Genomic DNA, 18,366 nt, shown 5'->3' on the forward strand with positions numbered 1-18,366 from the left:
GTTTCACAGAGTTTGTATGGTGGTGTTTTGTATAGTTCAGCCATGCTTTCAGCCACTATATTCATGACTAGACTTTGATGTCACAACTTGGTCCTGTTCTGTTGTGTTGCACGTTATTTTCAGTTAAGTGGCAAAGAGGATTTCAAAACTTAAAAAGAGCAAAATATTTATTTCTAATCTATCTGTTCCAAGGCTTCTTAATTCTTGTTTTCTTTTGACTGTCCTTCCCCTTGGCTAGTTTTTGGGCGTGCCAGAGTTGATGCCTTTTCGCCTGACTCGCCAATTTGTTAATCTGATGATGCCAGTGAAAGAGTGGGGTCTCATTTACAGTGTGATGGTGCATGCCCTGAGGGCTTATCGTCAGGATCCAGATCTCCTCATCAGCACAATGGATGTATTTGTAAAAGAGCCTTCTTTGGACTGGAAGGTGGGACTTTTCCTCTTTCCTTTTTCTTCATGTGAAAATTCTTAAACTGTAATAAAGATAAAACTGATCACAACGGAAGTATTTCTTGATGCTCACTCTCAGTGCTCCTTTTATCTTTCTTTGTTTTATTGAGTTCTCAGAGAAACTGAACTTAAAGGATTTAAAATGACAGAATACTATATTGATGGACAAAGAATAGTAGCACATGTCTGTGTTTTCAGTGTACATGATAATCCTAAAAATGTGGGTATCTCTCGATCACGTTATGTCACGTATGGCAGCAGCATAAATATTTCCAGCTGTTTGCATTGACCCTCTTAAATTTACATAACAACACTGTATATATATCAAAGTAATAATTACAGACAAAAATCTGAAACTAGTTGCTCTTCGGTAACTCCAGTTGTAAATTAAATTTTAAGTCATAGGCAGGCTAGATATCAACTCACTACTTTGCCCTCCATTGCATCTGCAGTTAAGAGTTACTGGCTTGACTTGCTATGATCTGGCAGCTTAAAGGTCTTTTAAAGTATATGATTTATGATAAATAGGGCAAATTTGTTTTCCCTTTAGAACTTTGAACAAAGACAGCTGAAAAAAGGAGGCACATGGATTAAGGAAATAAACACATCTGAAGTAAACTGGTACCCTTTGCAAAAAGTCAGCTACGTCAAAAGAAAGCTTACAGGTGCCAATCCAGCAACAATCACTTGGTAAGATGCTCTCCTTTTGCTTTAAACTGCTCCACTAAGAGCTTTGGCAGTCTCCTGTGTCGAGGTTTTGCTCCCTTCAGATAGAATGGCAGCTAGGAAAAGAGAAGAGGCAGACAGGGCAAAATTTCAACAGACCTCCTGTCAGAATCATTTTGATTCGTGTACAAGCTCTCTGAATCACCCTGCCAGCCATAACACCAGATATCTCCTCGTGAGTGTTCTTGCTCCAGCTCAGGTCTCCTGAGCAGTTTTACTGTTCCTGGCAACACGCACATCCCCACCCTCTAAGCCTGTTTAACTTCTCACTCTTCATACTGCTGTTCTTTATGTTCGTCTCCACAGCTTTTAGGCTGGGGTTGTATTTAAATCGATAAGCTTTTGCTGGACGGTTCCTTGAAATGGAACCTCAACCAGCTGTATGGGAGGGATGGAGGTAAGCTGCTTCCCAAAAACATCAAGTTCAAATCTGATGGCATTCTTAGGTTATTTATGTCAGTCTAGTCAAGTCTGGCTCAAGCCAGAATCTCTTTAAAGTTCAGTTAAAGTACAATTAATCCCTTCCATCCTTTTTTAAAAAGACATTCTGGATTAATGAAGGAAAAAATAAAAGGCAAAGAAAGCATGCCTGGTTTAAAACCATACAAATACTGAAAAGTGCAGGACTTGGGAGGAGTCCCTTTTGCAGTCAAGGCTGAACTGGAAAAGGCAGCAAAATACTTCTTGCAGACACAAATCAGCAGGGCAGGTAAGGAGGTAACAGCTTGGATGTGAACTGCTGCATCCTTCTTTCACTTAGAGACCTTTGACAAGATTGAAATATTCATGGTAAATATTCACTAGTAAAGGACACCAGAAATCACCAGTCTTCACTGGCCAAACCTTCTACAGCTATTGAACAGTCTCCACATCCTGGGAAATAATGCTGTATGAATCATCTTCAAGTACTGTTTCATATTTAAAAATCCATCTCAGATTTTTCGCTTGTTTCTTTTAGTAAGACCTTATTTTTGTGTTCTCAATTTTAGTGATGAACTACGCCTGGGCCACGAGAAGTCGCTTTCTTATAATGATTTTGCAGCTGTGGCTCGTGGTAATGCTGATCATAATATCAGAGCCAAAGAGCCAGAGGACGGACTTTCAGAAGAGACCCAAGTGAGGTGCCTGATCGATCAAGCGACAGACCCCAACGTTCTTGGCAGAGTCTGGGAAGGATGGGAACCCTGGATGTGAGGGACAGCTCTCTAAAACCCAGCCCGCCAAGGGACCCAGGCCCTAACACGCAGCTGCAATCAGATTGGAATTTTAAGGCCAAAAAGGGAAAAAACTCTTAACTGCTTTTATCATCATCAGTTAACTTGACCAATTTAGAAAATATTTTTCTGTGTTAAAACTGTATTCAAACAGTGATTATTTTTAAAATTATTTTTCTTATATGTGGTTCTGCAACAAAGCAGCTTTATTGTCCAACGTAGAAAGAACTGGAGAGGCTATAAAGCTTAAACACTTATTTGAAAGGCGCTGAGATCACTCAGAGGAAAGCACAGATTCACACCCTGCGAATTTGTAGGCGTCCTTGTAGTGAAAGTCTGTCTTTTACAGAGACCTTGATGACAATCAGCTGAAACCATTCTGCAGCATGTTATTTGTAATTAAAGCTAGAAGATTTTCATATCAATAGAAACAGTGAAGCTGTTAAAATTTAAGCAGTAAATGGCTTTTAGCTCTAGATAACACCTAAAGTATCTGGATGGTTATTTCATTACTGGATAATGAGAAAGCAATGATGAGACTGTGTGCCAGTTTGTTCCAGCAGATTGTTTTTTAACGATTAGAGGTTGTACTCTGTTATCTCTGTCCTTTAAAAGTCTGTACTCCTCACATTGTATTAATTTGTTTGGCCAAAGCCAAAAGTGGCCACTGCCAGCACAGCAGAGCACTGTAAGCTTCTTGCCGTAACCACAGTAGTGACGGCCGCGCTTTGGGATTTGCTTGTGCCAACGTGGGGACGTTGTGCCAGATCTGGCTCTTCCTCTTTCAGGTAACCTTGGTGGCAAGTGCAGCACAGACAGCGAGGGGGAAGTATTATGGTTGTTTATTACCCAGAATTCGTTGTAGGAGATAGTTTCCATTGAGGCTTTTAATAATTATCATAAAAGGTGAAATAAAAATGAGTCTTTGCCCTTGTACTGCCTACAAGCTTTCCCTCCTGCCTCCGTGGCAATGGGGCAGTTCCAGTCTCGCTGAGGGCTGCTGCTGGCACCAGTCTCAAATGAATCTTTCAGCTGGAAAGCAGAGGGATCTGCCTCCTGGATACAACTCCACAAAAAACTCAGGATGGGCAAGATTGCTTACTGAGGCCTAGTGAATACGGAGGGAGCTTTTTTGTTTCAAATACTTTCCAGCAGCAATCGTTACCTTCCTTCTTAAGAAATATGCTCAATTCTTTATGTCAGTAGTATCACAAATCAAGAAATTCAGAATCTTTTTATCACATTTTATTAATTAAAAGCATTGGCTGTATTTTTGTAGAAGAAGGGTCTATTTAAAAATAAAAATAAACCTTCAGCTGTATAGCTCATTTCAAAGTTAATTCAGGGCACTTCAATACAGAAAACATCCACATTTACCCATTTATACAGGTGTAAATGGACAGTGGTTTTTTTTCATTAGAGTGTATGATATAGTCTATATACACTATGTAAGATGTCTTGGTGTATTTTGTTCTTTTATTCTCTGGTATCAGTAAAGACGGCGGCTCTGTGACTTAAGATTGCTTAGGTGAGGCACCCGGTTTTCACCTTGTCACTCTACAAATACAAGAAAGTTAAAGCACAATAAAAGGCTACATGAAAAGGCGAGGGGACATTTGGCAATCAAGTGGCTGCTTGTATGAGGTGTCTAATTGCACTTTTGGCACATACCTCAGATATTTACTAGGTACTTTGACCTGTACCACGGAGGACAAAGTTTAAGTTTATAGTTTAACGAGGCTCTTCTCGTAGGACTTTTGATACCCTCAGCAGCAATAGATGTTTGCGCTTTGTGAGCCAGTGCTGGGCAGCAGGCCTTTCTCCAGCCCCAACCAGGGTTCCCCTGGCCTTTCGGAAGGGGCCGGAGCAGGGGTATAGCCCGGCCCTTCCCGGGAAAGGGGACTGGGGTGAACCCTGCCCTCCTCTCCCTTCAGGCCATGGCAAAAGGCCCATGGGCCAGGAGTGAAAGCTGTTGAGACGGGGGAAAGTAGCCCTGACAGCGCAAAAGAGCATAGGGCGCCTCCATGATACTTAAAATAATTAAAAGCTCGGTTTTGGCCCTAAAATAGGTGTTATAATTGGAAGCCTCAGCTACATCAGTCCTGCTAGTGATGTATTTCTCAAGCTCAGGTGTCAGCTGAGGAGCAAAGCACAAAGCTGCTGGGTTTCATGAGCAAAAACGCATCCTATGCGAAGCAAGAGTCATCGCTCTAACGGAGCTTTCCCTGCCCAGCTGAGTGAGCCTGAAAATAACCAGCAGATGTAAATCGCGGCCGCTGTCCCCAATCCTGACCGAAGAGTGCTGCTCTCAATAAAGCACGGCAGTTCAGTGGAAATGCTGAAGCCAGCCCGTGAAGCAGCAAGGAAAGTACTGACGCAACGAAAACCTCAAGTCGCTGGGCTCAGTGCTTTATGAGGTGGGTTTGTTCGGCTTCCAGAAAAGAAGATGATGATGTGCGGCTCCGAGTCGGAGACTGCTTCAGGTTTCAGGATGAAAAACAAAACTTAGTAACTATCCACAAGTACAGCAGAATATTTCCTTCTCAAATTAAATAGCCAGATGTGCGCTATATCTGCAAATTCATTAGTTGCACCTAAAAAGCTATGTAAACCATTAGCATATATTCTCAAGTGGGTTTTTCTTAGCGTGTAGAGTAATATTTGTGTTCAAGCTAGTCATCACCATACCTGTCATCTTATAATTTCCCTCTAACTATGAATAGTAATACTGCTAAAGAGAGAGGAAAGCTCTGCAGTTGCCGCCTGCAGTTGTCTCCTTTCCCAGCTGATGAAGAGGTTCCCGCGTGGTGCTTGTCATGCTCAGGGTTTTTCTTAGTCCCCACCACCACCCCCCCAATTTAAATGTCACCTTGAGGTGCCCGTGGGTGAGATGCGGTACAGCACCCCACGCGTCTGGGCACGCCAAGGAGCCCACAAACTCTCCACAAGAACAATGACTGAGGCTCTTCTTCAGCCATGGAAAAGAGTTTCCTACAGCTCCTCTGGCCTCACGCTGAAGGGTTCTGCCAGCCGCTTCCTGATGCCAGGTAAGCGTCTCCATTTAGAGATGCTTCTCCCCAAACTTCACATTTTTCAAAATCAGAGTGTTAAAATAAGGATTTATTCCCACTCCTTTAAATCGTCTTTTTTCTTTTTTTCCCTCACAAGTACTGAGGATGAGGATCTGCCGAGTCACTTCATTAACAGTGTGTGCCTCATTTGGAAATGACCTGGGGGTTAAACATTTCATTTTTAAGCTATGTTGCCAGTAAGAAACAGCACCTACGCAGAAAGGTCGCACCCTGGCAGCCTCCCACAGCACCGAATGGTGTCACTAGTCTCGTAGAAAAGCTACCACATAGTCACATCTTACGTTAAACCAACGGTGTCCAGAATAGGGCGTTTAGGGGTTTTTGGTTGCAAAAAGTTTTGGGGCGGAGTAGCCGTAAGGGACTGGAAAGGATTTGGTTACAGTTTCCACATTATTTACAGGGGGTTTTGGTTTGCTTTTTCGTTTGTTTGGGTTTTTTTCCTTTTTGATGGGCCAGGAGAGGGTAGTGCTCGCTCTACCTGCCCATTAACCTCCCAGTAAGTTGCAGTGTGCAAGATTCCATTTGGTGAGGCAGAAGATGTAGCTGTGAATTTGATCTCACGAATCTTGTCCCTGCTGGAAACTCACGCAAAACCTGTATCAGGAAAAGGTTCAGAGCATCCACCGAAGAGGGTGAGAAAACGAGGAGCACAGGGTCCAAGGCATTTCGCTGCTGCAGCACGTGGCCTTTCCGGAGCCCGGGTAGGTGGAAGATTTAATTCAGCAGTTTGGCAGCCAGAGGTGCAGCCGGACAAACCCGGCCTGGGCTGGCACCACCGGCGCTCAAACGCCCGCAGGGAGTCAGAGAGCAGAGTTTAAAAGAGCTAAAAAGAAAAATCCTTTCATTTACCAGCAAGTTCTTCAGCTGCTGACAGCGGGGTGGCCGTGGCCTGGATCGGTGCGGTGAACTGACCCAAGTGAGTACAAGTGACAGGGTAAATACCCGTCGGAGATTCAAGGGAGAGGCATGAGCCCTGGCAGGGGTGGGATGAGGGGAGGGAGGGCCTGTCCAGCAGTCACTGCGCTGACTCAGCCAGGCGTCCCTCCCTAGGAGTGTGTCGGCAGGTTTTTAACTCTCCCCAAACAGCTTGCACATCCTCGTCCGTGTGTCCCACTCCCTGGTCAGCCCCCAAGTGCTATTCCTGGCTTCTAGATGTTGAATAAAATGATCATTGCACTCCTGCTTCTTGTTGGGGGGAGGAGAAAACCAGGCAAATCACCTCTCCATCTTTTCCCCCCTTGTCAGCTGACTCTCTGTCACCAGCCAGCCTTTCCCTGTGAAACCTGGTGCCGGGAGGTGCTTCCCCCGGACCAGGTGTCCCTCCCGCACTCCTGCTCCACAGCTGCCTTACTGCAGCCCACGAAATCCCCCAGGAGCCGGCGTCCTGCTGGCGCTGCCTCAGCCCTGTAGCACCCCAAGAGCAGAGAAGGGCTCCATGGGCTCCACAGCACCAGCCCAGCCTCGCTGGGCTCCCAGCCCTGCTGCCCCAAAAAGTCTTGCACTTCTGGCTGGGTTGCAGCAGAGGTGAGGATGGGGAGGATTAAAGCCAGGCTCAGGCATTGCCCTGTTTCCTCGCCTTCCCTGGGTAGCCTGGCCCCCATTTATCAGGAAAAACTAGGCAGAAATACAGTGTGATTTAATTCCTCTCCCTAGAGGGTCCTGGTACTTCTCTGGGACCCACAGCCAGCGCTCCAGAGTAATTTAAAGTTTTGTCTTTTCTCTGCAAAGGTTTCTTAGAGAAAAGTTTCTTGTTCTTTCTCTCCAGGTGTAAATGCTCCTTTTTGCTTTATTCGGAGCAGGAACTTCAAGCAGGTTTTAGAGAAAATATTCTGAAATTCAGGCCCTCAAATATTTCTTACTGCTGTTTAAAACCTACTGGAGCCCAGAGAGAAGCCACGATTTGGTGGGTCAGGTACTCAGCAGGACGAGTGAGGGAATCAAGGGCTTGTCTCTGCTTCACTCTCCATGAAATTATTTATGCAAACAGGAACAGATTCAGCTGCTGAGCTGCCAGACAAATCCACTCCAGGAAACAGCACGGTGTGGATATAGTTCTGCCTTCGGCCCTGCGCTTTGGTAAGCAACAAGTAATCACTCACCCACCTGCTCCTGGATGCTTCGCTGCAGGTGTAGGACCACCCCAGGGCTTCACACCCTGCATGGCACGTGGGGGACCCCCCCAAAACGCGCTTCTGAAATCACATATCACAGTTAGGCTCAGCAACAACTGCAATCAACTCGCCTTCCAGGGGACAGCTCGCACCACTTGGTATTGGGGGACATGTGGTGAGAAGTCTGACCATGAGCTCTGAGCACGCCTCCAGGACCTGATGACACCCTAAGCACAGCTGCACCCTCCACCACGGGGCTTAGGTGCCACACGGAGGGGCAGGTATTGGGGCTTACACAGGGCTGCCATGCCCAGCAGGCTGCTGTTTACTGAGGGATCTAATTTCCGTACCGCAGGGTGGCCGGTGGTGGCTGGGTGACCTGTCTGTGCATCACGTCTCTTTTTCTGGGGTAAGACGTGATGGGCATTAAATGAGGCTGTTGGGGCTGGCGCAGTTGCACACTGACACTGTCTGATGGCCAGCTGCCCTTTGGGGCTAAGGACTTCAGTGATCTGAAAGTGTAACACAGTTCCACATACAAGCAGTTAAATGAGATGCTTTCCAAGACAAATTATAATTTTATGGCTACAACAGGTGAGATGTATCACCTTCCACCAATCAACAGATCCTGTCGCAGAGCAAGGGGGAGAGGCAGCGGGTGTCACTGCCTTGCATTTCTCAACTGCCTTCCCATGCTTCATGCACCCACCTCTTCATGTTTCCTGCAGAGGAAAAAAAGGTCCAGGAGCACGAGGCGATGGTTGCAGTTCCCTGCCGGACAGCCAGGCCGAGGCCGGGTGGCGTAGAGTTGTGTAACGTGAACGTACCCCAGTGCTGGAGGGCAGAGAGTAACAATATGCAGAAGTGGCTTGGGGCGTGTTATTTTTTTGACAATGTGGAAAAGGAAAATTTTTTGCACCAAAAAAACTCCCAACCATTTCTTGTGTCGCTGTCAAGTTCAGTGCCTAATGCTCATGTCAATAGAAGTTGCATGATCAAACTCCTGATGAGCAAAGCAAATCACATTTATTTAAACACAACATGTCTGTGGGGTTAACTGCAACATGAGAACCAAAAGCAAAGCAAAGCCCCCTCCACGCAAAACCTCACCTGCCAGATGCAAAACCTTACCTGCCAGGCAGCACACACTTATCCTGATCCCACAAGCCTTCCCACGAGGAGTTTATGGCCAAAAGGAGAGTTGTGTACCAGTCCTGTCCCAACTATTTATGTTAAAATACACACCCGTTTGATAAACAGCTGCGTTACTGCAACAGCTGCGGTAGTGGCAGATGGAGCCCTGCCCGGAGCGAGGCGGCAGGCCCGGCATGGCCAGCATGTACCCACGGTCCCCAGAAAGCCACCTCCAAGCACAGCGCTCCCAGGGCACAGCTACACGCCAGCGGTGTCATCTGAACGCTGGGCTGAAAAGTCAGCGGCTGGGCAAGTCCTACTGAGGAGTCATAAATCTACTTGGGTCTTCTGGAAAGAAAAAAAAAAGAAATCTTAAAATAGATTTTTTCTAAAGGTTGGGGGGGTTTTGTGTGTTTCTTCTGTAATTCACTCGATGGAGCACCTGAGGGTGAAGCCAGGGTTTTTAAAACCTTTTGATGTAACTAGAAAACATAGCATTTCACATATTTGAAATGAAAATATTTTCATTTTTCTGGTATTTGCCAATTTAATAGTAGTAGTTTATTGGATGCTGGGGGGGGGGGAATGAATAATTACTTACCACAAGTTTTTGAGAGAGGCTTAACTTCACGCAGAGACCGTGAAGCAGCCAAAGATGCCTTGAGACCCCTTTCCCACCGGAGCGTCCTGCAAGAAGTCCCAGCGGACCCCCCGTCACGGGGAGGGGGGCGGATTTACAGCGCTCTCGGGTGAAGCCGCCCGTGCTCCAACGGAAGGAGCGGAGCCTCGGGAGGGCGCTACGGTGATACGCAGAGACACGCGTGGGGCAGGCAGCATCCTTCCCGTATCGCTTCATCCAACGCTCCGCTGGGGAAGAGTTGGGGGGGGGGAGATGCGGCGTGGTGGGGGGCGTTAAAATGAGCCTTTACGGCCAGCTTTTCCATTGGCCCGTGTGGAAATAAGCCAGGAAAAAGGAAAATTAACGCTCAACCGGAGTATTGCAGGGGGAATGGGGGGCCGGTACCGGGGTCGGGGCAGCCCTCGCCGGGGCCGGGACGGTGCGGGAAGGGGAGAAGCGCCTGCCCCCTGTCCGCACCCGTCCCGTTCCCCCGGGGGGGAGCCGCCCCCGACCGCGGCCACCCTCCACCGGGAGGTGGCAGCTCTCCGCGGCAGGAGCCCTGCCTCCGCCGCCGCGCACACCACCCGCTCCCGCCCCCGGGTCCCCGGGGGTGCCGGGAACACTCGTTCCCCGTCATTGGGGCAGGAGGCGGGGCCGGCGCGGTATAAGAAGGGACCGAGCGGGCGTTTCGCTCCCAGGTCCGGAGACGCCTTGTTCCTTCCCCGCCTCCTATCGCCGAGCACGGCGTGACCAGAGCCCGGATCGGCCCCCTCGGGGAGGCGAGGCGACGGCGGGACGGCAGCAGGAGCACCGGTACCACCAGCAGTACCAGCAGTAGCAGCACCGGCAGCAGCGGCGATAGCAGCGGCAGCAGCAGCCCCGCTCCCCACCTGCCCGTGGCGGACACTGGAGCTTCGATCGTCGCGGAGCGGCGGTTGGTGCCCGCGGCCCGGAGCCCCTGCGCCGCGGCCGTGCGGCGCCGCGTCCCGCTCGCCGATGAGCGCCGCCGCTCTCTACAGCCTGGACTCCCCGGCATGTTATAAGAGCTGGTGCCTGGAGCCCGCCAACTTCTACGACGCCAAGGTGGGCAGCGGCGGCGGGCCGGGTCCCGCCTGCAAGCCGGGGGGCCGCGGCGGCTGCGGGATGAACGGCGAGGAGACGGGAGGCGGCCTGGGGGGCAGCGGCACCAACCTGGCGGAGCTGAGCGCCGCCGCCCCGGCCATGTACGAGGACGAGAGCGCCATCGACTTCAGCTCCTACATTGACTCCATGTCGGCCGTGCCCAACCTGGAGCTGTGCAACGACGAGCTCTTCGCCGACCTCTTCAACAGCAACCACAAGCCCGAGCGGGGCGGGGACTACGGCGAGTACCTGCCGCCGGGCGGCGGCGCCGGCCGCGACCCCGCCAAGGACCTCGGCGCTGCCATGACCACCCTGCTGGGCGCCGAGCCCCGCACCGCCTCCTCCGCCTCCTCCTCCTCCTCCTCTTCCTCCTCCTCCTCCCGCGGCGCCCTGAAGCAGGAGCCGGACTGGAGCGACAGCGACCTCTCCTCCTCGCTGCTGCCCTCGCAGATCGCCACCTGCGCCCAGACCATCATGAACCTGAGCGGGCAGCCCACGCCGCCCACCTCCCCCGAGCCGCCGGGCAGCAGCTCCCCCTCCAGCTGCAGCACCCGCTCCCCGGGCCCCGCCGCTGGGGCCGCCGTGTCCGGGTCGGCTCAGGGCGTCCCGCCGCCGCCGGCCCCCGGCGGGAAGGAGCGCGGCGGGAAGAAGTGCGTGGACAGGTTTAGCCCCGAGTACCGGCAGCGCCGGGAGCGCAACAACATCGCCGTGCGCAAGAGCCGCGACAAGGCGAAGCGGCGCAACCAGGAGATGCAGCAGAAGCTGCTGGAGCTCTCGGCCGAGAACGAGAAGCTACACAAGAAGATCGAGCAGCTCACCCGGGACTTGACCAGCCTCCGGCACTTCTTCAAGCAGCTGCCCAGCGCCTCCTTCCTGCAGCCCGGCTCGGGCACTGACTGTCGGTAACCGGGGGGGAGCGGGACGGAGAGAAGGACTCCGCCAGACCGTGGATAAATACCTCAGAGGGCCGGGCCGGGCCTTTACCGGGCCGTGCCGTGCCGGGCCGTGGCGCCCCGGGACGGGCCGGGCGCGGGGGAGGAGGCACGAAGCCGCGGTGGGACCTGCCGGCTTGCGGCCGCTTTCTGAATGTTGTAGCGACGTGGGGCGATGCCTGGGTCTTTCACCACGAAACTTGCGGAAAAAAAAAAAAGGAAAAAAAAAAAAGAAAAAAGCTAAATCTTTTTTTTTTTTTTCCTCTCCCCTTAAATTATTTTTGTAATGGTAGTTTTCGTCTTTTCTACATTTTACTCATACCGATGCAGCTATGGTACATCTGTTAACATGATTCAAAACCCCATGTATTTTAGACAGTAGGATGAAAAAAAAAAAAAAAAGACTAAGCATGCTCGACCTTTTATATCAATTTTTACAGCATTTCTAAGAATAAAAAAAAAAGCATTTTAAATCAACCCTGCTCTCGTTTGCTCTGTGTCTTGAAAGCAGCGGCTCGGCGGGGGAAATTGCGCTGCTCAAGAGCTGCTGCCAACTGGCAGCGCTGGGGGGGGTCTGGGGGGTCAAGCGGCTGAGGTGGGAGGGGAGGAGAAGGGAGGGAGAGGTGCACGGTGTTACTGCTTTAAAGCAGCTGAAGGAGGGGGGATGCGATGGTGGGGATAACTGGGAGTCTTGCACGTGGTCGTTTCAAAGTCGGCTTTGCCCCGGGAGTTGCATCGCTGTGCAGAAACGCTGAGTCAGTTGTTGCCGCTGAGCTGGCTGTGGGGAGCAGCGGTCGCACAGCAAGAGGGGCTGCGTTTGGCCAGGATGCTTCCAGGAACATTGTATTAAAAGTATACATGTACACAAGAACACCGTTATTTAACATTTCTGCTAAAAGAACCTCGAAGCAGTTTCCACTCCAGACAATGTAAAGCTGCACCTACGCCAAGGCGCTCCTAAGTCTGATCCAGCTGTGGTCCCAAAGCAGATGTTGTTGCACCCATGCACTGCAGGCCTCTGTAGGCTATCACTGCGCTGCACTTTGATGACTGCCAGTGAAAGTGAGAGCAGGCAACAACGCCCACCTCTTGCTGAGGTGCCATTATGAAAGGTTGGGCTACTTGTCTGAAGTTTGATAGTGCACGTGCAAAGATGATGGCATCTGTAGGGCGCCGGCAGAAAAACGACCTGACAGGACAAGCATCTCCAGCTGGCAGTGCTTTCCAGGAGACTGAAATCTCGCTGGTTTCGAAGGGGCCACCCTTGTCACATACAGGGCGGTATCGTGTGCACAGGAATGGGCTGACATCCTCTTCTTCCTCACAGGGAAGCAGGTGAGAGACTGAAAGACTTGGAGGAGGGCAAAAAAAAGGGGGATTCAAAACCTGGGTCATCCCTGTAGTAATCGTGACGTACTGAAGACTTTCCACTATCGGCCTTGGCTGCAGAAACGATTTCTGTAGCAACAAGTTTGCTGTTCCTTTTCTGCTGGGTAATCACATACTGGACCTGCGCAAAACCATTCTTCCTCTGATCTGTAAGGGGTTTTTAAATACCATGAAAGGGGAAGGGGGGAAAAAAAAATCTAATCTCTGACTGAACTCTTACATTAATTCTTCTATATCTCAAACAATGCACGCATAGGAAGATTTTGATATTACTTATCTGATCTGTAATCCATGTCTCTGTACAGTCAGGGTGAGGATAGTTCCATGGCCTACAAAGCAGTTTACTCGTTATACATAACAGAAACTGTATAAAGAAACACCCGCTTTGTGGGAAGCTACAGATAACACAGTACTTCTATGCTTAGAGACCGATTAGCTGTAAAACATTAACTTTATATATGCTTGACACTTCAAAATACAAGCTGTGTTCAAATCTCCATCTTTATAACATCTATTGCAAGATGATAACAAATGTTACAAGTCAGAATTCACGCACAACGCGGTGTTCTGCAGCTGGAATCCGCTGATAAAATTCAGCTTAGACCAATGTTCACTGTCTATAGCAAGCTATTTATTTCAAAAAGTTCAGTAAAATATTTTCCATTGACATAAAATAAATATAGTATTATAAAAAAAAAATTCACAACCATTCAAAACTCCAGAACAAGATGTTTTACATAAACAGCAAACATGCCACAGAACTGTGAATTCTGAACTGATCAGAAAGAGTTCAGAAAGTTAAACTGATTTTTTTCATATAGATATTTTTTCAGCATTAGCACAATCTGCTCTGTAAATCACAGTTTTAATAAACTATCTTAATACTTATCATGCTCGCATTATACATTATCTGTGGCACTAGTTAACAGATAACCACATTACAAAGTCCACTGACTAGAGTTCAGCTCAGTGTCTTCCTGCTGCTGCTTCCAGAAGAACAATTTCCTCCAGTCCAACGCAGTTGGGGTGGCTAGTTACGGACTGGACGTAGCAGTTCAATAACCCCACCTCCTTTCCCAGCACGCTCTGCACCTCATAACTCTGCAGTGATAAAAGCATGTTGATTAAAACAAACAGTCCTGGACATTCTGTTCTAAGCAGCATTTGGCTCGGAAGATGCAGGGTGTAAGGTCCTCTTCCAACAGACAATTTTTTTTAAGGATTTAAGGTGCATTAGAACTGATGGAAAGAATGAATACATTAGGTTTTCAATAATTAGATCTCACTCCTGCTTAAAGTGCTGCTTCCCTAGCAGGCTTTTAAAAATAAGCTGTTTAAAAAAATTTTGGAAAAAACCTACTGTTACTTTGAACTCAATTTTGCTGAAGCATAAGCTACGTGTGCTCCCTTTATCTAGCTTTGTGACACTCGTCGGATTTCACATGTGCTAGCAATGTGTATATACATACTATATATCGATTTTCTTAGCTAACAGATCCACTAAAGGAAAAAAATATTTTGTAACTTTTTACTCCCCCCTCTCCCTTTTAACTTTGTGTTGTACCACGCATCGTTCATGCTCACTGGCACTACGCAGTCCCTTCTGTTTAATGATCCGACGGGCAGTTTACCCACATGAGTTCTGCCTGAGCGAATTTGCAAAGACTGTATTCTGCGTGGAGGAGAGGGATGGAGGCTGCGATGATTTCTCCAAGATGAGACAGCATGTTACCAGAAGAACTGGTAACTCTGATAGCTGATACCTCGCCCGAGGATATCTATCATCTCAGATGGCAGGTTTACATCCATTCCTCTCCTCAATGGGACTTGCCCACGACCAGCCTCTGACCATGCCCCCTGCTTTCATCCGGGCTGTGCATCCCTACAGGTACGTGATACCCATGTCTCTTGCCTGATTCAAGGTATAAACAACCCTTTTTTTTTTCCCCCCTTAGATTATTTTTACCCCAGAACGGTTCTTCAGTCCGTGCTGCACAAACAGCTATACCAGTGCAACAGAAGGGTTGTCACAAGGTAAGGAACAAGTGCCCAGGGGCAGTGGCAGCTAAAACCAACTTCCCTGCCAAAAGAAGTGATTGCAAAGCTACACCCTTAGCAACTTTAGCAGCACTGGCAAAAAAATGCCACCTCAAGTGGTATTATTTCATGTGATTAATCTTTGTTGAGATGTGCTGCTTTTCAAAATGCAGCGGTTCAGAGATAGAAATGCTTATGAAAAAAAAGGAAATAAAATATCCCTGAATTTCACCTAGGGAAAAAAAAATGTTTCTAAGTTGCCAGACTTCTAAATACTAGCATTATAAAAATCGAAACATGAAAAAGAGGTTGTTTGAATTCTAATAACTTGAAAAAGAACTACGTTTTGTCAGTCTGTAACCAAACCAGACACATTCTGTAAAATTTAGCAAGACTTAACTGCTATTAAAAGAGCAAATGTATTTTGGAAATCTCTTGTATCTCTTTGCTTAAATGAAATAGCATAAGAAAAATAATTTACAATTTCAGAGAAATGTTCCACTTTAAAAATGATCCATAAATCCCATTAAAACCATGGCGCAGGTAAGAGTAAAGTGCTACAAGACCGTACAAGATAGGGAAAGCAAAATGACCCCAATACGTGTCACCTAGCTGGGGATACTTAACCGAGATGATTACACAAGAGAACGAGCTGACCTTTGCTCCCTTCCACGTGCAATGGAGCAGCAGGGGGACCTCAGGATGCTAATTGGACTTAATCACCCTCTGAAGGTGCCGCTCCTTCGCTGCTGACCATCCGGCAGCCAATGCCAGCCAGGCACCTACCTGGGTGCCTCCCTCACCTGCGATAAATCTGGGTCACTGTGCCAAATGTCAGGGTTCTTCTGATATGTCAGATTAAAGGAATAACTACTTCACGATTACATAAACTGTACTTTAGCCCGTGGATCCCCGTGGCTTACCCATGTTTCATTCATACGATTACAAAGTATTAACTTGCACGCATTTTGCAAATTTCTCTACTATTACCACCTGTCAGTACTTTCACGGTTGTGCTATTAGAAAGTAGTTGTGGTTTATAGGGTTTAGAAGACCAGCCTGAAAAGGTGGGATGCTTGGGCTGTATATTTGCTGTCCTTGGATCCTCAGTCAGAAAATGGAGTAAAGCCCAGGACTGCTCGTGGCAGCTCTGAATGTCTGGGCACAGTGCTATTTGCAGATAGCGCTGAGGATCCACAGCTGAGCTAAAGCTCTCCGCACATCCCATCTGCGGCAACCCTCTTCTAAAAAGGAGGGTGTCAGCCTGATGATAGTCACGCAATAGCAGGGCATCAGCAGGTGGAAGGTGGGATTGCCAAAGAAATCTCAAATCCCAGGCTGGACACGAGAAAAAAAATCATTATTTCTAGTGAAATCTCCTACCTCCTAGTGCAATTCTGAAACGAGCTGCCTGGAAAGGCAGAACCTCCATCCCTGAAAGATTTCAAGACCCTGCCAGCCAAAGTCACAGCTGACCTGCCCATGTATTGGTGATAGCCCAGTGTGAGTGGTAGGTCGGATGATGACCTCCAGGAGTCCCTTCCATTTCTATGATTCAAATATCTTCCCTCCCGATTCACGTCTCCTGTACTCTGCCTCTACACTAAGTTATGTAGTTTAACTTTCTTTTGTCAACATTCATTATACCTACCCCATCCTCATTGGCGGAGGACACCAGGAGAGAGGAGATTGTCCTTTGTAACAGCTGGAATGAGAACATTAACAGGTTTTGTTCATGACAAAAATCTTACCTACGCAAAGGCGTTCTGTTCACAAGTTAAAACAGTCACGTTGAACAAAGATTTATCGTTTTAATATAGAATGGTTTTGTTTCTCTGGCCAACAAAGCAGAGGAGAGGTGACACAAAAGATGTTCAGAATGGGAGTCTAAAAATAAATGTTCCTTTTCGCCTGTGGAGACTGAGGTTTCCTGAGGCCCACCCAACAAAGCCCTTCAGCTGGACCATAAAACAGTTTGCAAACCTCAGGGTGAACTCAATGACTGTATTATTTGAGTAAGATCTGGGAACTGGGTTCTTAGTCCAATGAAACACAAGTTTAGTATCAGCTTAAATTATGGGATACTCTTACATCTTTTAATTTTTCTTCTGACAGAGCTGTTTATAAAAGTGTGGCTTAGAGTACCTCTGTGTCTACATACCTAGCTTCACTATACTCAATACACCAAAGCTCATTTTGTGCCATACCTTTACTTTTACTGTACTTTGAGATCGGGATGGACAACTCAAGAAGACTTCCAGCTGCATTTTCAAAACCGGTGAAACGACAACTTCAGAGCACTGATTGCAATATAGCAATCCTCTGAAATACACAAATAATGATGGAAAGACATAGAGAAATGGAAAAGCTATGAGTTGTAAATTAAAACACACAAAAAACCAGCTAGCTTATTCTCTGAAATACTTTGCTGGCAGACTTTTAGTAGGAAAGCCCTGGTAGAGATTCAGTTGACAACAGCAAATAGTGCTCTTCTGTTGGTAGAGCTAAGTAACGCTCTTGAAAGACCTAAACTCTTTTAGCAAAAGGATCTTCCTTTTATAAGTTTTGCCAACATGGGGGGAGGTTGCTATTTATAGTCACCTCACTTAAAGCAAATATTAATCTCATAACCTTCTAAAAGTTATGGCGAAAGAAAATTTGTAGTATAGATTTGGCCCAAGTGACTTATTGATTTAGGCTCTCGTTCAGCAAACGCTCAACATTTTCAGCACACACATAAGTCATATGTGTTGGAATAATGTCTTAAACAAATATTGATGCTACATTGTTCTCCAAATGAAGCAAAAGTGACCTTCACAGTAGAGATTTTTTTTAATTCAATTACACTACTATGTCAACATACAGACGTCCTTATTTTTTGCATGATAGTATAATATAGGACAACTTTTTTTTTTTTTTAATTTTCAGCCTTTTTTCCCTGGAGGCTATACATAACAAAGCATAAGCGGTAAAGCTTCTCATATTTTGGAAAATTTTATCTATTTCAATGGGATCAAACCCACCCAACTTCTCCTCATGCTTTTTCAAGCTTTTCCAGTAGAAAGAACCCCCCTTTCCTTCTTTTTACACTCTGACTACTCTCTTATCCTTTTTAGAGAGGTTATAAATTTAATAATAAATTTAATAGGTCCGAAATGCAACTCTTTCACACTTAGGTAAATTACAGCAAAGATCACAGTTCAATATAAAAATAAGGTGAACTGGTGGTACACAGGGTAACAAGGTAGGGTAGACAAGCACACAAAGCTACTTTTAAAGAAGCTTAAAATCAGACCTGGGATTTATGTGGATGTTTATTAAAACTAATATTGTAATGCAGTAGGCTATGAAATCTTTGTAAGCAATACTTTAAGATTAGCTTGAAAAAAATGTGATAACTGCAGATTCAAACCATTTCATATCTACTTGTATCTTTCTTAATAAATTAATCTAACCTTGCAGGTTTTATCAGTTCATCAGCAATAAAAATACTACGTCTTAGTTCGAGGAAGGAACAAAGTGCAGCCTGTGCCTGCAGGA

At 47.2% G+C, this 18,366-nt stretch overlaps 3 protein-coding genes across 9 annotated transcripts in view; 2 read left to right on the forward strand and 1 right to left on the reverse strand.

Annotated features, from left to right (window-relative positions):
- PRKDC (protein kinase, DNA-activated, catalytic subunit) overlaps positions 1-2,547 on the forward strand; it is an 89,499-nt gene extending 86,952 nt beyond the window's left edge. For 3 of the 4 annotated variants that reach the window (XM_054815147.1, XM_054815148.1, XM_054815151.1), the window contains 3 exons: positions 239-427; positions 1,001-1,140; positions 2,166-2,547. In XM_054815147.1, coding sequence (XP_054671122.1) covers positions 239-427; positions 1,001-1,140; positions 2,166-2,370 — 534 coding nt within the window. In that variant the 3' untranslated portion in view covers positions 2,371-2,547. Of the gene's footprint in view, positions 1-238; positions 428-1,000; positions 1,141-2,165 lie in introns of those variants that run through there. The other variant, XM_054815149.1, reaches the window with a different exon arrangement.
- A 7,353-nt stretch (positions 2,548-9,900) lies between these two features.
- CEBPD (CCAAT enhancer binding protein delta) lies at positions 9,901-11,877 on the forward strand. The gene has a single exon (XM_054815157.1). It carries the CDS (start codon positions 10,343-10,345, stop codon positions 11,372-11,374), a length of 1,032 nt encoding a protein of 343 aa, XP_054671132.1. The 5' UTR covers positions 9,901-10,342; the 3' UTR covers positions 11,375-11,877.
- SPIDR (scaffold protein involved in DNA repair) overlaps positions 11,587-18,366 on the reverse strand; it is a 209,261-nt gene continuing 202,481 nt past the window's right edge. For 2 of the 4 annotated variants that reach the window (XM_054815153.1, XM_054815155.1), the window contains exons 18-20: positions 17,034-17,148; positions 16,478-16,531; positions 13,399-13,890 (exon numbers count right to left, since the gene is read on the reverse strand). In XM_054815153.1, coding sequence (XP_054671128.1) covers positions 13,756-13,890; positions 16,478-16,531; positions 17,034-17,148 — 304 coding nt within the window. In that variant the 3' untranslated portion in view covers positions 13,399-13,755. Of the gene's footprint in view, positions 13,119-13,398; positions 13,891-16,477; positions 16,532-17,033; positions 17,149-18,366 lie in introns of those variants that run through there. The other 2 variants (XR_008575700.1, XM_054815154.1) reach the window with 2 other exon arrangements.

This window comes from Grus americana, chromosome 2 (genome assembly GCF_028858705.1).
Source record: "Grus americana isolate bGruAme1 chromosome 2, bGruAme1.mat, whole genome shotgun sequence".
In the NCBI taxonomy this organism is placed as follows: Eukaryota; Metazoa; Chordata; class Aves; order Gruiformes; family Gruidae; genus Grus; species Grus americana.

What these genes read in the sequence shown, in the direction of transcription:
- CEBPD (XM_054815157.1), top strand. Translation starts at nt 10,343, where the DNA reads ATGAGCGCCGCCGCTCTCTACAGCCTGGACTCCCCGGCATGTTATAAG.